Source organism: Corylus avellana, chromosome ca8, assembly GCF_901000735.1.
Source record: "Corylus avellana chromosome ca8, CavTom2PMs-1.0".
NCBI lineage: Eukaryota > Viridiplantae > Streptophyta > Magnoliopsida > Fagales > Betulaceae > Corylus > Corylus avellana.
The window spans coordinates 17,977,911-17,996,901 of record NC_081548.1 but is presented as its reverse complement, the minus strand read 5'-3'; the positions used below and the strand labels follow the sequence as shown (position 1 = coordinate 17,996,901).

Here is an 18,991-nt window from a genome sequence, read left to right as displayed (position 1 = left end):
TCCCGGTTTCCCGGTTTTCCGGTCCCGGTTCCGGTTTCCCGGTTATTTTTGACACCCCTACGCAGAAGGCCCACTGGTGAGGGGAAATTATTCTTCAGAATGCTAATTCCATTTCATACAACTTTTACAACTGAAAATTAAACCATTTCCTTGCTAACAAAGAGATCATTTAAATCTGGTGATGATATGACAGTGGGTGCGAACTACAACCAGATCTACTGTCAATCTAATGCAAGAAGATCTTACAAACCGTATGCACCCACCATCACTCCACCACGGGTGATTGCCATCATTTACAACATTAAATTGATCAACCACATCCCTAAGGGGTAGCTCAATCGGTTGGAGATTACGCCTCATGAAATAGAGATCACTAATTCAAATTTCTCCTCCCGCTTGTGTGCACATGTTTAAAAAAAATAAAATTGAACAATCACCAATGAGTAAAATGTTAACATTGTTGCGGTTCATGAGCCCTAATATAGTCGATTACTTCAAGGGATTACTTTTTATGGTCGACACCCGTAAGCTTCACCATCGGGAAACTACCACTAAACTGACTCGAGGAAGTTGGTGCCAATCTATAAACCTTACGGTTTACAAGAAAGACGGTAATAGACGGTCCCAACCTGACCGTAAGTTGTCTGGTTGAACTCTGTGAACTGGTTGGTGGAGGGGCGTAAAGAAGGGCTTAGGAAAAAAAAATTGACGTTCAGTTGAATTCAAACAGCAGCCATAATTGTAAGACCTTAGATTCGGAGTTGAGAAGGAAGCTTGTGGCAATATATTGGGATGGTCTATCTGTATGGACCTGAGGAAAGTAAGGTTAATTGCTTCTTAATCAGAACTACTTTTGTGTATACTCAAAACTCATTTGAATTGAACTTTTATCTTATTTTTCTCTCTTAAGGAGTAAAGAGGAGAGAAGTAGAGCAAAAGAAGCTCAAAAACGTGACTTTTAACATTGCTTTTGTATATCATTCTGGGTGACTTTTCAATTCCTTTATCACTGCTTCCACTCTCTTTGTATATTTTTCTCCATTGTGATGCTGAAAATCAAGGCTTTACACATTATCCTGTAGAATTTCTTCTTCTCGAATATGTGAACCCCACATGCCTATCCAATCTTCGCATGGGCTAACCTTTTTTTTGCTTGAAGAAGACAACAATTATCCTGTGTCACGAACGCAATCAATTAATCGGAGAATCCAGATGTCTTCATTGACCAAGCAGCACGTTAACTAGGCCAAGGCTTGAGCGATTATAGAACGATGAGACAGCTGCTGCTCATAAAGCTCCCGGAAGATATGGTATTTGGCATCATGGTACTTCTTCACCTTTGGGTCTTTAGATGGATGAATGACCTGCCAAAATTCAAACATGAAAAGGACAAATGCAAACTATAAACCTAGGCCTCATATGCAGTCTCACAAAACATAGCATATAGATAACATCTGAAATGATGCCGTGCTGTTTGTGCAAGTTTGACGTATCAAAATTTTTTATGTCCTATTGCTTCTGAATCAAGACCAAATACGATGAAGATGCCAACTATGCGGTATAACAAATCATGCGGAAAGTTTTACCCCAGACCAATGTTCAAGTTCCTTTCTGAGCTTGAACACTTTTCTCACCTCATTGGCTATCTTTAATATGAAGAAATATGATCAAGGAATTATAATGCTATAAAAGAACCATACCTGACCAGCTGCATTCAGGGCCCTCATGGCCTTAATCAGACTAGAATATTTCCTTGCAGCAACTGCACCAAGAATGGCAGCACCCAAAAGCACAGACTCACTCTCACGTGGAAGAATTATAGGGCAACCTACAACAATCATGAACAAGTAGGCCAAGAGTTAACATGAATAGTGTAATGCTAAAATGAACTAAATAAAATATCCAGGGCATTCTTCATGACTTCTCTTACCTCGTAGATTTATCAGAAGGTTAATTTACTTATCCACATTTACACTGTACACCTGATGCAGCTGCCATGGAATTCAATCGCTGTCTTTTCATATTCAGATTTTTGAATCTAAGGGTTTTGTGCATATGATATAGGCCTATGTATAGGGTTTTTCTTAAGGTCCGAAGTGTGCTTTCTTGGTCTTTTAGTTATTAGCTTTATCTAGCAGCCTTAATTAGGTAAGTATCAAGTCTGATTTGATTTCATATGGTCTTCTTCTTCTTCTCTCTATTTATTTATTATTAACATTTAGGAGAGTTTTACTTGTCAAGCAAGTCTATTAGATAGATTCTTAAATGTGGCCAATTGTTATCAATGAATGAGATGAATTTATGAAAGTTGAGTATTTTAAGGACACGTTGCCTAGGAGTTCTCCTGTCTCTGCTTCTATTCTTTCTTGCTCATGGCACTTTTTTATTCTCTTCATTGTCAGCATACTATCCTTACTGCTCCACACTACTATTCTCTGCAAGTGGATCTCTGTTTACAGTCCAACAGAATCTATACAATGAAATCAACCCCCAGGACCTCATCAATTTAATTTCCCACCAAATTAGAACCATCCAACCACCTTTCCTTTACAAAGCAGCCCCTAGGTAAGAGATTCTATACGCTGTCCTGTAGCAATGTGTCAATAAGTGTCAACCATTGTTAGCCAGTCCAGCCATTTCTTAGCAATATTCATAATCAGAACAGGAAACAAAGGTCCAGTTCACTGAACAAACCAACCTATCGTATGAGTAAACTACATAATTACTGCATGCTAAGCTGATGACACAATTTGAAGCACAATCAATAAATTGTAAAATTATAACACCATTGCGCATGCTCCAAAAAAGTGAAGGTTCTAATCATTGTATACAATTTGCAGAAAGTTCTAATCATCTGCTACAGTAAAGCAACAAGAAAAAGAAAAGAAACCCTAAAATATTGACTTTACATGCGCACAATCCACCAAAAAAAAAAAAGAAAAAAGAAAAAGAGAGAGAGATACCAATGATATCTGCTTGTTCTTGAATGAATAAGGGGTTCTTTGCAAGGCCACCACATGCAAGTATTGTGTCAATCTGTACAAGAAGAATCAAAAAAAGATTCAAGGTTTAAACAACTGTAAAAAGAATAATAATCTAGAAAAGCATTCACCTACTCAGCTATAAAGCGGTCCTTTCCAGTCATTATAATCAAAAAATTTATGCTTCTCAACTGTTTATTTATTAAGCAACATGGCGTACCAAGGTTTGCTAATGGTTTGCATGAGGCCTTAACAGCTGTTCATGCACCAAATAGATATGTTTATTTGCCAAGTTTTGAATAGACCACAAATAATCCACTCTAAACTGATATATTTCATTTTGTAGTACATTTCTATACAGCATCAATGCCAGAGCATTACGTCATTTCTTGATTTTTATTTTCCTTATAAAAATCAATAAGCACTTCATCGACACACTGTTCTCAGTTTCTGATGGGACGCTAATACTGCTCAACAACAGGGTATTGCTAGAAGATCATTTGAGCCACTTGCATCACACCAACTTCATATCCTCTTTTTGATCACTGGTCTCCAGCGTTCTTGAAATTTCTTCCGGGAAGCCCCTTGGTGTAATGGTGGCTTATTTGAATTAAGTAGGTACAAAGTGGGCCCACTTGAAAGCTAAAACTTAAAGCAACAGAAATTCCTTCTAATCTTCTTCTCCAGCCCTTGACATCTTTCAAAGCAAGTGGGAAGACCAACGATCTTGGAAGTGAATGGGCTTTAACCTTTCCATTCTTTTACCTTTCTTCAGGACAGGTAGCCCAGCCTCCACCAGGCAAGGAGTTTCAAAATCATGTTGATGGTGCTGTGTTCTAGTTCCTCTCATAAGACTAGCACTGATGTGGAGGAAGAAACTTTGAAAAGGGGGAACATAATATTACTGTTAAAAGAGTACAAATAGTGGAAGTCACCGTAGAATTGGAAAGTATAACAGCAAATGAACTACAGCAACTAAAAAACTAAAGGATAACATATTTTCAACAAGTTGGCCCGTAAAGCCTAGGCTTAGGTGATGACAATGTGCGGTGGGGTTCGGGTGCATATTCGATCCCAATCTTGCCTTGGCAATTTAAAAACCCTTAAAATAAAAATATGGGGGGATTGAAATCTCTCACCTTTTGTTTGCAGATGACACTGATTTTCGGTGGGGCTGACCCAGATCATTTGCGCCATTTACGGTGTTTGTTCTTAATTTTTGAAGCTGTCTCAAGCTTGAAGTGTTGCTTCTTATGTGTTGATGAAGTGGATGGGCTGGCTGGTATTTTGGGCTGTGGGGTTGCTTCTTTGCGTTTGAAGTATCTTGGTCACCCATTGAAAGCTTCATACGGCCAAGTCTATTTGGGACAGATTTATTGAAAAGATAGAGCATCGGTTGGCCAGTTGAGAAATGATGTATTTGTCTAAAGGTGAGAGGGTTACCCTCATCAAGAGCACACTTTCCAATTTGCCTATGTATCCCTCTCCATGTGAGTGTTGCAAACCGTATTAAGAAGCTTCAACGTGACTTCCTTTGGGGTGGGCTAGGAGAAGAGTTCAAATTTCACCTACTAAGCTGGTCCAAGGTTTATTAACCAATTGAAGAGAGAGGTTTGGGGATTTAGAACTTACTAATGTTCAGTCGGACTCTCTTAGAGAAATGGCTTTTGCACTATATGCATGAGAGAGAGGCTTAAAGGAGAGTTGTCGTGGACTCCAAACTTAGCAGTTCATTGGGTGTGTTGTGTTCTAATGAGCCTCTTAGGGCATATGTGGTGGGGTTATGGAAGAATATTAAGAAGATTTTGAGGAAGTTCTCAAGTCATACCAAATTTGAGGTGGGAGATAGATCAAAAGTTAAATTCTAGCATGATATGTGGTGTGGGGACAAGGGCCCTAAGGAAGCCTTTTTCAGCTTTATTTGGTATTGCATGTGTGAAGGATGCTTCTATAGCAGCTCACTTGGAGCTATTTGGTGGGTCCAATCAATGGAAGGTTAGTTTTGTCAGAGCAGCTCATGATTGGGAAATGGATGTGTTTGCTTCATTCTTTAGGTTGTTATATTCAATCAATGTCACTTGAGTCCGTGAAGATAAGCTTTGGTGGGCCCCTTCTAAAAGAGGATTGTTTGATGTTAGATCTTTCTATAGTATCCTGAGTTGCAAGGAAGGCTCTCTTTCCCCTTGGAAGAGTATTTAGCTTTATTTGTTTGGTCGGCGACCCTAGGAAAGATCCTTACTATGGATAATTTTAGAAAGTAGCATGTTATAGTGATCAATAGGTGTTGCATGTGCAAAAGAAATGGGGGGTCCGTGGATTATCTTCATCTTCATTGTGAGGTGGCGTGTGCCTTATGGAATGCTTTCTATAGTCACTTTGTGATTTCTTGGGTTATGCCTAGTCGAGTTATTGATTTGTATGCATGTTGATGGACTGCTGATACCACTCGGAGTGCTGCTGTGTGGAAGACGGTATTCTTTTGTCTTTTATGATGTATTTGGAGGCAAAGGAATGACAGGAGTTTTACAGATCGTGAGAATGCCATGGAGGAGCTTAAGTCTTTTTTCTTGAATACTCTTTAACTATGGACAGCTGCTTATATTTCTCCTTTGGTCTTAAGTTGTCATGATTTTCTTATTCTATTTTCTTCTTCTAGCTATGTATTTTCTTTTGTATACTTCATACGTACTTGGAGGCATCTTGTGCTTTCAATAATATCTTGATTACTTAAAAAAGAAAATGGACATAAATGAAAGCTAAAAGTTTAACCTTAAACTCAAAATGCATAGAAAACTTTGAAGGATACATTGAAACAAACTCTTCTCAAAAAAAAAAATTATATACACAGAAAACATACAATATTACCCATAATTCTCTTATTTTTAAAGTATTGTTTAACTTCAAATGCACATTTGTGAGTCGCAAAGTTAAAACATTTTTATAGGGTAAGATGTATATCTTTTTTTTGATAAGTAAAAGTAGAGTAAAGAAAGGTAAGATGTATATCTAGTTCAAATAACTGTATGAAGTGTAGGTCCATATTCTTACACTGTGACCATGGGCATTGCAATGCTCTACAATGTGACGTGTACCATATGCAATACCCTGTAAGGTAGCCAGGTACAGAAGAGCCAACTGTTTCTCACTTGTGTCAAGCGTTAAGCCACAGACCATTCCTCTTGATTTAGGGTCTGCAATAGGAGACCTGAGACATAACCCATTTAGCAGCTTAATTTTTGGAAGAGAAGTCTTGAATCAAAGTTTGGTCTATAACCATTTACCTGTTCCCATGAAAGTCAGGTAGGACATGTATGTCTTCGGTCAAAGCAGCAAGAAATGGATGCTTCAGATCAAGCATCATTGTTTCTAATATCTCGTTCAGAAGTTCAAAAACAGAAATAGCTGGAAGATTACAAAAGAAAATATAGATAAACCTATATTAGATTTGTATAGAAAGATATTCACCCCGTTTATTTTAGTAAACATGTACCACAAACTAAGTTAGAGTGAACAATCTCACATCTAGAAGCAGCACGATTTGCAAGGCGTGGTGATGCAACGTGGTTTTCAATTACATGGTCCAATAATGCACCAGTAGCACTCTGACCACCTTCTGTGAGCCAATATTCAGGTACCATAGCTGAACACATAGAAAGACAGAAAAGGATAATTATGTTATCACTTAGTACATGCCAAATTCTTAAATGATGCAGAAATTCTTAAATTTTCCATGCCCTAAAAGAATGGCATACTGAACATGAAGTTCCAAAAATGTACCTGACCAGAATGGTCCCCAGACACCTGGAATAAACAACTTGCTCCGTGATATAGCCATATGGCAAGTAGAAGTTCCACAGACTAGTACCATTCGGTGGCATATAGCTTCCATGTCACGCTCTGAAAATATATAGCTTTTTAGTAAGAAAAACATATTATACCAAGTTAAGCTACTAAATCATGATAGTAAGAAAATCTTTTGACAGCCATAATAACCTTTAGCTTCAGAATCCAAAAGTGGAACACTTTCCATTAGCCCCACACCACCAGCATGAGCATCAATCAGTGAAGTCCCAACAGGAATTCCCGCTACAAGTCCCAGTTCCTGGAAATCCAAATGACTTGGATAAGCAAGAAACTAGCCACAAGATTGTGTCAATCATATCAAGTTAAATCACCCCCCAAACGCCAAAAAATGTGATGCTTCAGGCTGTCTTGCAACTAAATAAATATATTTGTTAAGCTAATGGACCTCAAGGGATGCCACTCGAAATCAATGTGAAATCTTCAGTACAAAATTTCTTGCCTTTGCGGCAGCTGGAGTAAGACCAGAACCCAAAGGATGGCCAGGGAAAGCTACACTTCGTCCTGTTGACATTGTTCATTGCCGAGTTAGAAACAGCATCAGAAATTACAAATTGTATAGTAAAAAAATAAAATGAAATTAAAAAAAAAAAAAAAAGTTCAAAGACTTGCAATAACCAAACAAGAAATTATTGTTAATTACTCAGAATTTACCTGTATGTTTAAAAAATCAAGAACAAACAGATAACCCATTCCAGAAAGACGAATACCAATAAGAATATAATTTAGGGTACAGACATCCAGGTCATCCACCAAAAGATTTCTTTATTTTTCATCACTAACAATCATATGCATAATCAAGGGCGGAACTAAGAAATTTTGTTTAGGGTGGCCGGAACTAAAGACAAAGATGGTTGTGCTAACTTTTGTTTGTGCTAGTTTGCCTTTGGTTTCAGAGCTAGGTCGAAATGGATTGCTTTTCTTTAGAGGTTGTGTAGTGGTGTGCTAAGGCAGCCTGCAGCTTTATTCCCAAAAAGGAGCCAAGCCATGGGCAAACCAAGTGGCCACCTACTCACGTGATGACAAATTCAAGCCAAAGTTTTGTTTTTTAATATACGCAGTACAAGGAAAATGAATGGGAAAATTCAAGCATTGTTGCTAGAATCAAGTAGACACATGAGTCTGATGGGTGGCCATGTGGGCATCAGAAAGTCTGCCAGTTTTGTATTTTATTTTACTTTATGGATGACATCTTGTTTTCTCTTAAATGTCTGCCGGACATAAACTCTGGGGTGGCCAAGACAAAAAGCTGCAGGAACCTTCATATAAAATTGCTGGTTATAAGAGATTCCAAAATTTTAGGGGTTGCCAGGGTTCCCCCAACCTACAATGTAGGTCCGCCCCTGCTGCATAATGCTTATGTTTTTAAGAGTTTCACCTGTTTGAAGACAGATCAAAGGATTCTACCCAAAGGCTCAGCCAGGACTAATAGTTTGCAACTTCACTTAGTTGTCGAATAAATCGCTGTATTTCCAAAAATTTTATATATACATTTATAATTTTTTTTTTTGCATATTTGTCGAAGAAAAGTAATTAAAAAGAAAAAAATTCCATGCAAAAAGTGGTCCTTATTTTCACATGCACAGTGCCATTGTTCCACTGAAAATGTCTGTATGTGGAGGAAGATTTTTCCAAAGATCAGAGTCAAAAGCAATAGTGACCATATATGGGTTTTTCCACTGGTAATCACACATGAACAACATAACTGCTACTCGGGCTAAATTACTTGTCACAGGTCTGTACACTAAAACCAATTTACGATTTGAAATTCAGAACCCCATAATGCTGGAAAAACATAGACAAGCTATCTTTAGAATACACAGCAAGAACATCTAAATAAATGGCATCCAATTAACAAGGAAGGTTGTCTTCCTCACATCTTAAGAAAACACAAGGAGAACATTTAAATAGTCAAACAAAATGACATGCCAAAGGGTTAAGATCTTGTTCATTTTTTGACCATCAGCACTTCACAGAATATCAACTATGAGAAAGGATTTCAAATATGCTCCATGTTAAGTTATCAAGAAGTCCTGTCAGCAGAGAAAATAAACAAAACAGAAATTGTCCAGCAAGCATACCTATCTTAGCATGATGCCCATCTACAAGATCACCTAATCCAATCTCCTCCCAGAAGTCATCATCCCATCCACAAGCTTCCATATCTCGCGAATCTTTTTCACTGCCTTGCTGCATGTGTGCATGACCAAGATACATCCATTTGCACACAGTGGTGCACAGACTCCGAGTATCATCTCCTGTTGCCCTAGAATAATCCAAATAAATCAAGATAATAATCAAGTTGAAATCCAATAGATGTGTAATAAGAAAGATGCCAGGACTTCGAGAAGATTTACTCATGACTGGCAGATTCAAATCACCTGTATGACAACCAATCACTTAAGTCCATCCACCTGAACACCATTGACCAAGATTCTTGCAAATTTTCTTTCACCCATAGAAGCTGAAATATTGGTCTGTATCAGAAAATTTTCAATAGAGAGACAAAGAACCAATAGAGAAACAACATTTTTTACTCAAAAGATAAACATTAAAGAAATAATTGTCTGAAGAAAATGGACACGTTTGTTAGAATCTAACTGCCTCACCAACTAATCTCAAAAGGTAGAACTATGATACATTTTATTATTATATAATTTTATTTTAATCAGCAAAATGACATTTGGTGCTCTTTGAGATGGTCATCTGCCTTTGTTCACAGCCTATCATTCAATTCCCCTGCCATGCCCAGAACCATTATGTTTAACTTATCAACAGATTCAACTTTCTAGACTTTCCATATTGCTTTGAACAGCCTGACGAGTTTCTTGATGCTACACCATTTGAAATAACACCTCCTATCTAGGTCCACTACAGCCACGGTTCTAATTTTCACAACCTAGACAGGCCAAAAGGCCCAAACTACTTCTATGGTAATTACATCAACATTATTCACATAAATGATTCTATGTTTCATTTTGGGCAAGGCAAAGATTCTGGTGGTTTAATTCACAACCAGGTTCCTTAAATTATTGGAAAATTTAATGAAATCAGTGGCGCCAGTGATGCAGGGAGCTATAAGCTGGTTTTGTTTGATTCCAGTTTTATTTAATTTTAAGATTTTTGATATTTTTTTATTTTTAGCAAAGGCTGAAATTTTAGTGCCTTAGATTTAATTTTAGGATTTATTATGTTATTGGGTTTTGTTTGTGGATATCGCTAATTATTTGGTTTTGGGCCGTTAGTAGTTAAACCCAAGGAGTCTAAGTATATTAGGGTGAGGCAATATGGGCATATAAATATGGATGTAATGTTTTTTTTTTTTTTTCAGTCGAATGAAAAAAAGAACAAAAAAACAGCTATGAGGAAATTTTTAGCAACGAGGATTGTGTGATGCAACCCTTCACCAAGGGGTGATGTCAAAGAACCCTAAGTGTGATGTTTAGGAACTAGGTGTGATGCCTAGGTTAGTCTCTTTTAAGTTTCCAGCAATTTTGTTTCAAATCCCAACTAATACCTTTTTTTTGTAAGTAATTGACCCCATAAACATGAAGAAGACCAATTGCTTTTAGAAACCCAGCATGATGCTACGTTCAGACACCAACTACCATGCAAGAGGATATTAAGAACATAACACAGGATTGTATAGTGCAGAAAGCCGAAACATGATTAGAATAATATACCTTTGGTGGCTGCATCTCTGGGGAAAGGGCTCCACCACAGTACTGTAATACAGGTGAGTGATGGGAATTGATCCTTTCAGCTTGTGCTACAGCTCTATGGTCCATCCATACTATGATATTTCTTCTTGAATCACCACTCCAAGAAACTGTGACAGGAGAGCCATCAGCATCCACCGCAACTGCAAAGATAAATCACATTCTTCGCTAATTATATAGGCTCCATCCTCCACAATGTAGGCGTAATAAGAAAGTTATGACAAGTTATCTTTGGGGCCTGTTTGGAATTGCGTTTAAGAGGCCTAAAAATGTTTTTAACACTCAAAAAGTCCGTTCGAAGAAAAAAGTATTTGTTTAGTAAAAAAATTAAAAGCGCTTTTAAGTGTTCAAAAAGCCTAAAAATAGCAAAAACGCACTTTTGGCAAAAGCTTAAAAATGAAACTTTTGCCCAAAAACTCTTTTTGACTTAAAAACTCTATTTATCAAACGCAATGCCAAACAGGCTCTTATTCAGAAAACGGCCAAACAATCAACCAGAAAATTACACACCAAGAGAACAAGTAGCCGCAAATCCCAGACCCTTCACTTCTTCCTTGGCGACATTAGCAAGGGAGCATGATGATTTCACAGCCGCGCAAATGGCATGCCAGATATCTGTAGAAGATTGCTGGTTTGGAAAAGAAAGTTTGTCAATGATCATCTATATCCCATATTTATATTTGATAAACATCTATTGCTTTGCTCGACAATTACATTGTCCTAATATGCTGCCCCAAGGAACTTCCTTTCCAATTTCATAACTATTTGATGAATTTTAATTGTTCATTAGCATTACCTCAACACAGTCCCCCTCTTTCCAAATCTGTATTGGGCTACTAGAAGAACCCAGAAGCTTCCCGTTCTCATCAAACAGACCTGTATAAAGAATCCCACCGTAACGAAAATCCGTAGCGTTTATGGAGAGTAATTACTACAATTTGCATTCTTCAAAAAGATACATAACACGAAAAGAATGAAACCGCAAAAAAAAAGAACACAATGAAACCAATCCCAATCGAATGGTGAACGCTCGCGAATACCACGAAAAACTAACCAACAAGCATCACAAACGTATATATATATATATATATATATATATATATAGAGAGAGAGAGAGAGAGAAAGCAAGGGAGAGTGGACCTGCGCGGGCACTGCCGGTGCCAACGTCGACACCGAGGAAAACGGAGCGGAGAGGGGCGGAGTCTGATGCGGCATCGGGGGAGGCGGAGGCGGCCATTTCGAGGAAGGAGTAGGCCGGGGAGGGATGGTGTGGCTGGGGCAGCAGTGGGGTTGTATCGGACCACCCTCTTCTTTTGCCAGACATTTCTCCTTTTCTCTCTTTATCCACTTTTTGTCTTTTTGTCTCTCTCTTGATTTGGATTATTAAAGAAATATGAACCTAATCTGGTTTTTTTAAGTTTTCAACGATGCGAAAAAGAAAACAAAAAGGTCTGAACCTTTTTTTTTTTTTTTTTAAGCTTTTTTTACTTCATTCCCAACGAGAAGAAGATTTGACCGTCCCAAATGGATAACTCAATTGGTTGTGAATTACGTCTCATGAAGTGGAGGACACTAGTTCGAATCTCTCTCCTCTTTCCTTTGTGAACATGTCAAAAAAAAGAAAAAGATTTGACTGAGCTTAGGTGGGGTCTTATCTATAAATTTAATGGTTTATTTATAGAGAAGTGGTAGAGAGTCAAACAAATGAACTCAAAATTTTTTTAAAACTAACGTGGCAAGGGTTTTTAAATTAAAAAATGCAATTATTTCTCCATTGTCTACCACTCATGGTTTATCACGTCAGTTTAAAAATTTTTTCTAAGTTCATTTGTTTGGCTCCCTAACATTTCTCTTATTTGTAAGATGCTATCGGAAAAATATAGACAAAATATTGACACCAATTATTTTTCTTTATTAAAAGCCTAAACCAAAAATAACATTTTCTAAAATAACTTGAGGTAGCTATTCATAATAAGTAGGTACAACATTTTTTAGTCAAATTTTAGCCGGCTTCCTTAAAATACCTTCTACACAAAAGTAAGGATTAAAAATTTTGGAGTCATCTTTGGTTTTTTATTCTATCTTTTGTGTTGTAGGCTGATTCGAGCTTCTGATTTACTATGATATTGATATCTTCGGTTTCTTTTGTGTCTCTTGTCTTGGTGGTAATTTGATGACATTGAAATCTTCTTTCTTTTGCCTCATAAGCAACTTCTTAAAAACAAAATATATTTTTTAAGTAGCCATTATAAATATAAAGAATAACATTAATCTAGGTAGAATAATGAAAAGTATGGAAGACTTTTTTCCTGCAGGATATGGAACATAGACCTTGCAATCTCAGTCGCCATTTTCTGATTCTTAAGAATTGTAGGAAATTTCATCCGACTTGCTCCATTATTTCAATCACTTCTTTAAGATTGTTTTATAGATTTTGGCATTCCAACAAACGGCAACATCATATTGCCATTCTCGTTATTTTGCTTTGAAAAAGCAGTTCGTACGCTGTCAATTTAGATTTTTTTATTACGGATGATACGTTTTTTTTTTTTTTTTTGGAAAAGGTACTCCAAACTTCATTGATAAAAAAAAACCTTAAACTATGGATACATTGTTTTGCATGCAAATGGGAAAGTCTTGTCGCCATACTTTGTCCTCCCCTAGAGAGAGTGCAAGCTTGGCAAGTTTGTGTGCCTCCCCGTTAGCCTCCTGATGTGTATGAACCACTGTGCATTCCTGGAATTGTTGTAGCAGGCGTTGAGCATCCTAGATTATATGTCCGTACGGTCCCCACCCTCCACCTTCAGTGTGGAAAGCTTTGACAACCTGGAGTGTATCACCTTCCAGGATGAGTTGCGGTATACCCAACAAAGCGCTGAATTCTGCTCCTCGCCGTGCTGCTATTGCTGCAGCCATAGCTGGGTCTTGGATGTAGGCCTTCATTTTGCAAAGCATGGCTATCACTCTTCACCCATGGTCTCTGATAACAATGACAATCCCTATCCTCCTCCCATTCTCGTCAACAGAAGCGTCCCAGTTCACTTTGACCACTCCCATAGCTGGCTTATGCCATGGTGTAGGGATGGGTGCCCTTGGTTTGATTTAAGAAATGACAGCTTGCGCTTCAGTCTTAGAGAAAGCTTCCACTTGTTCCACTGCCTAGCAGAGAATGACTTTTGGACTTGTGAATTTTCCTCTGAATACCACAACATTCCTCTTGTGCCAAATTTGCCTTGCAACTATCACTGCCAGTTGTAGCTCCTCCATTGTGGTTATGTCCATCAAGAGCTCAAGAATGCTCATAAAGTCAGTTGCTTCACTGGGACTCTTCTGCACCTTTATAGTGCACTCAGACCAAACATCACAGGCATATGGGCAACTCCATAAGAAGTGCCCTGCTATTTCGACCTCCAAATTGCAAATTGGGCAAAGTGGGTCTAGTGTGATATGCTTCTTAAAAAGTTTCTCTTTGGTGGGTAAGATGTCACTGCAGGCCTTCCAAAGAAACATCTTCACTGCTGGGGGGCCTCCAATCTTCCATAGAACCTTCCACAAAGGCTTGTTTTTGTCCCTATCAGAACAGCTTCCATTGTCCACTTCATATTTTTCTTTGGCAAGATGGCATGCGTTGTGAACCGTGTATTCTTCAGTCTTGCTGCATTTCCATACCATGTGATCCTCTCCTCTGCATTGACAGACTACTATGCTGCAAATGAGGCTCGCTTCCTCTGCTGAGAAGACTTCATGGACTAGCTAGAGCCGTATTCCACCAATTGGTGTCCCTATCCAGCAGCTCACACACCTTTGTATTCCTGGCAAAAATAAGGACTGGGGATTGGAGAAAACTACCAATTTTCATGGGAGCCCATTTATCGGTCCATATACCAATTTTGTTCCCATCTCCCACTCTCTAGGTCAGCCCCTCCATGAATAATCTTCGTGAATTCCAAATACTCCTCCACACGAAAGAAAGTTGTCTTCCTAGGTTTGCTTCCAAAAAAGTACCATTAATTGGATAGTATTTTTCTTGAATGATTTTGGATGCTAGCCCGTTAGGGTTTTAAAGCAATCTCCACCCTTGTTTTGCAAGAAGGGCCATATTGAACCATTCCAAATCTCGATGCCCTAGTCCTCCCTTCTCCTTTGCCCGTCCAAGCTTGGACCAACTCATCCATGCAACTCGGCTGTCATTCTATTTATGGCCCCACCAGAACTTAGACATCAGAGAATTGATCTCCCTACAAAGAGTCTTTGGTAGTTAAAAGACGCTCATAGTATAAGTTAGAATGACTTGAAACACTGCCTTCAATAACACCTTCTTGCCTGCCTGAGACAAAAAAATTTCCTTCCACCCATGCATACGCTACCATATCCTCCCTTTGATGCCCGCGAATGCCCTTGTCCGGGAAGGGCCTATGATAGTCGGCAATCCCAAGTACTTGTCAAAATTTGTAGTAACTGTCACCCTAGCTATCGAGGCTATAAATTGCTTTGCCTCCTCTCTAGTGTTCCTATATGTTCAATGATATTCAGGTATTTTAAAAATTGATAACACGTGATTGTGCATACTTAGATGTTTTATTGAGTTATTAACTTGTTTAACGGATTTTTTTTTTTTGGTTTAAAATAAGTTATTACAATGACAAAATGATTACATAATGAATATTGAATGAGTACTGAATGATTACGAAAAGAAATGTTTGGAGAACAAGCTCTTTATAATATTACACACCAGTGTCCATTATAAAAAAAAAATAATAATAATAAATAAATAAATTTGTTGCATAAAGAGACATGTGGTAATGATGAGCAGATGATTCCTCAGAGCTGCTCCAGGAAGATTATTTTTGCACAGAGAAAACCTAGTATGAGCAGAATCGTATATATTTATATAATTGAATTATCAAAGAGAATATTTATTTCTAATGAAGTACCCGATTAGAGCTTGTGCGGAGAGACGTGCAACACCCCTGGACATCGACCCGGAGTTTTTTCGTGCTGTCGCTGGAGACGTTCGGTATTCTTCTCCATTTCTAGCACCTTTGGTCTCAAGTATTCTGCGTAAAATAACACCAGTTTTTTCAGCTGAATATTCTCTTACTTCAAATCCACGTGTTTTCGTTTTTAGTAATTGAGCAGTCGCTGTAAGACCCCAATTTGGTTTCTTAAGACTTTCTGCTCAACATTTATGGCACTCAAATGTCGTGCCATGTCAGAAACTGAAGCAGCACCTTGGATACTGAACGCCAATGAATCATTAATAGCATCAGTATCCGATCTATTAGCTAACAATGTTTGATCTCGTGGAATTACGAAACCTTTGGCCACCGCTATAGCAGTAGAATCGTGAATAGTGATAAGACAATTGTCAAAGACAAAAGTTGGCTGCCATACGTCAGGATGTGCAGTAGGTTCATTAGGGTGTGCAACAAGTACGACGAGATGTATAGCAGAAACCTCAGGGGGAACAGCAGGCACGTCCGGTTGCACGTTAGGCATAACAATGGGTTGTGCTGCAGGAGCAACATTCAAATCGATGTTGTTAACGGATGATGATGATGCTGCCATATTTGGGAGAGTAAGAAAAATAGTTGAGAATACGAAGAATTTGGGAAAGATGAAGCATTGGGAAAGAGTGTGCATAAGAGACTGAGCGTCAGAAACTGAAGAGGTTTTTTTTAAGTTTCTGGAAGCAGCAGATGAGCGACTTTAAAGAAATTTTTCTCTTCAGGTGAAATAAACAGTAAACAACAAACATTAGGCGACCTCGGGCCATGAAGGATTTTTGTCAAAAGATCCCATTGAAGTAGGATCTGGTCTCCTGTCATAAATTCGACTAACACCATTAAACTTTCAGTGCTCATTTTTCAAACTTACTGCTCACTCAATGACTTTGAATTTCATGCGTAAGCAACTGAATGAATTGTCATGCCAACGCGCACCACATGTGCTCATTCATTACTCAGAAATCCTTCCTATAAATTCATACATCTTTCTCCATTGCAACACATGCCTTCTAATCATACCCCTTCACCTGAGATCTTCTGCTAATAGCCTTCCATACAGTGAAAGCTCGACTTTTCTCCTAGTTAAGCGTATCCTCAAGAGAAAAATGCAGCATCACGACTTGATTCACAAACCCAACACCTTATACTCTCAGTAGTAAACCATTGAAGATAGATTATCGTTGATCATGTCCTGAGGAAGCAAGATTATCCTTGATCATGCTTCTCAGGCTAAATATCTCTCTTTTCTTCAAGTCTCCATACATGACAGAGGAAAGAGAGCATCCGATGTGGGTATTTTAAAAGTCTCGGAAATGAGTCGCATGCATATCATGTCCTGAAATGCTTATCAAATCTTCATTTCTGGAAAACAACATGACTATCTATCTCTCTTTTCTCTTCTTGACCTTGCAAGACCTAAGGGAGAGAAATTATAATATGAGTATTTTGGGGCTTCCAGCTTGGAAACTTACCCATATCCTACTTTGCTTGCTTATTAATTTCATCTCTAGAACCCAGCAAAGCACAACATGTATTAGTCAAGAATGGATGAGAATCTTACATTTGATGTAATCGTGTATTTCGATTGAGTTGGAATCATAATTAGGAGATTCTTTTGCTGAGTTATGAGTTATCAAGTAAAGATGTAGTACAAAGGGATTTTCGCTGATATTGTAACACTGACACAAGATTTGGATGAGAAAATAGAAACGGTTGTGTATGTAGAATGAATCGAATTATCATGTCACTTCTAAGGTATATTCATGTAATGACGTTTTTGGGACATATAAACTGTAGAATGTTGTTGCTATTTACTTTTACGGATTTATGATGGTGAGAAGTTAATGATTATTAGAGTATCATATTAATATTTCGTATACATGATTTGTAATACTGAAATACTGAAGAAAATATAAGCAAAGATGATTTTACACCTTTTTGGTAAGATTGATTAAATTAGATCGAGGAAATTATTGTGGGCTTGTAAGGAGGACTATGATGTTTGGAGGTTTGGACTAGTGATCACATGATTTTTTTTTTAATGTTTAAACCTTGACTGTAGACTGTCTTATATAAGGAGATGAAAAATGAAAAAGATTTTGAGGTAAGATTTTAGTGTGAACTAATGAACGATTGCAGAAATCGAGACTTTAGACTGTGAATAAGATTTACTCCTAGAAGAAGGAGATGAAATTTTAACATGATAAAAGTGAAAATTGGAAAGTAGGCTCTGATGAATGATTGAAAGGAATATTTTAAATCTGAATCTCTCAATTTGAAGATTGGACGATAATATTATAGGCTTTAATTTCGAGGACGAAATTTCAATAAGGAGGGAAGATTATAGCGCCCCAGATTTTAAAAGTCTTATTTTAGATATATTTATTTGATGATGATTAGGTAATGACATTTATTCTTGAGGAATTTATTAGATCATATGATATTGATTTGAGATTATATCTGATTATTTTATTAGGTGATTTAAGAGATATGATAATTAATGACTGATTAATAGAATTTGGAGTATGATTATAATAGTTGGTGATTGATTAAATGAGGACAATAGACAAATTATTTTAAAATGCGAGTTAACCTGCAATACTTGCTCATAATCACCTTATCTTTCTCTTTTATTTTATTATTACTTTTTATTATTTTTCCCCACATCTTTGCCGACCAACCCACCTAATTCTTATTTTCTTTCTTCTCATTTCCCCATTTTCTTCACAGCAGCCCCACACCCACTCATTCTCCTACTTTGAATTATTGACTAATGCTTTGTTCTTTACTTCCTATCTCTTTTTCCATGAGGCCCCCACCCACTTTCTTTTCTTCCTTCTTTCTTCCTTTCTTATTTTCTACTAGCACGCCAACCCTTCTCTTCCCCCACTTTCCCCAATGCCACTTATTTCCACTCATTGCTCCTTTCATTTTTCTTCCTTCATTCTCTTACCACACGACTTGGACTTTCCTTTTCATTTTCTTGACTTCACCTACTCTCATTTCTTATTACTTAACGGAGAGGAAGAAACAAGAAGATAGAGAGGGGGAGCTTTACGGATGTAAGAAAGAGAAGACAGGGGGAGAAAGAATGTTGCAAGCTGGAAGTCCCAAAACACTCATGTTATAATTTCTCTCTCTTGGGTCTTGCAAAGTCAAGAAGAGAAAAAGAGAGACAGATAGTCCAATCATTTTCTAGAAATGAAGATTTGATAAGCATTTCAGGACATGATATGCATGTGACTCCTTTTCAAGACTTTCAAAATACCCACATCGGATGCTCTATCTCCTCTGTCATGTATGGAGACTTGAAGAAAAGAGAGATATTTAGCCTGAGAAGCATGATTAAGGATAATCTTAATTCACCAGGACATGATCAAAGATAATCTTGCTTCAATGGTTTACTACTGAGAGTATAAGGTGT

At 37.7% G+C, this 18,991-nt stretch overlaps 1 protein-coding gene across 1 annotated transcript; it reads right to left on the bottom strand.

Annotated features, from left to right (window-relative positions):
- Positions 1 to 940: 940 nt before the first annotated feature.
- On the bottom strand, positions 941 to 11,917 carry LOC132189317 (uncharacterized). Its single transcript, XM_059603998.1, has 15 exons — positions 11,702 to 11,917; positions 11,358 to 11,437; positions 11,072 to 11,189; positions 10,526 to 10,704; positions 9,224 to 9,306; positions 8,924 to 9,108; positions 7,285 to 7,346; positions 6,975 to 7,083; positions 6,759 to 6,878; positions 6,502 to 6,621; positions 6,263 to 6,383; positions 6,030 to 6,186; positions 2,964 to 3,036; positions 1,701 to 1,828; positions 941 to 1,364 (listed from the first exon to the last, which is right to left on the bottom strand). Exons 1-15 carry the CDS (start codon positions 11,883 to 11,885, stop codon positions 1,242 to 1,244), a joined length of 1,842 nt encoding a protein of 613 aa, XP_059459981.1. The 5' UTR covers positions 11,886 to 11,917; the 3' UTR covers positions 941 to 1,241.
- Between the last annotated feature and the right edge of the window lie 7,074 nt (positions 11,918 to 18,991).

Bases quoted from the DNA above. Each gene is read 5' to 3' on its own strand.
- LOC132189317 (XM_059603998.1), bottom strand. From the start codon at position 11,885: ATGTCTGGCAAAAGAAGAGGGTGGTCCGATACAACCCCACTGCTGCCC. The intron at 7,347-8,923 runs GTATGCTTGCTG...CAATGTCAACAG, and splicing joins TGGGCATCATGCTAAGATAG to GACGAAGTGTAGCTTTCCCT. The intron at 6,384-6,501 runs GTGAGATTGTTC...GTAATCTTCCAG, and splicing joins AAATCGTGCTGCTTCTAGAT to CTATTTCTGTTTTTGAACTT.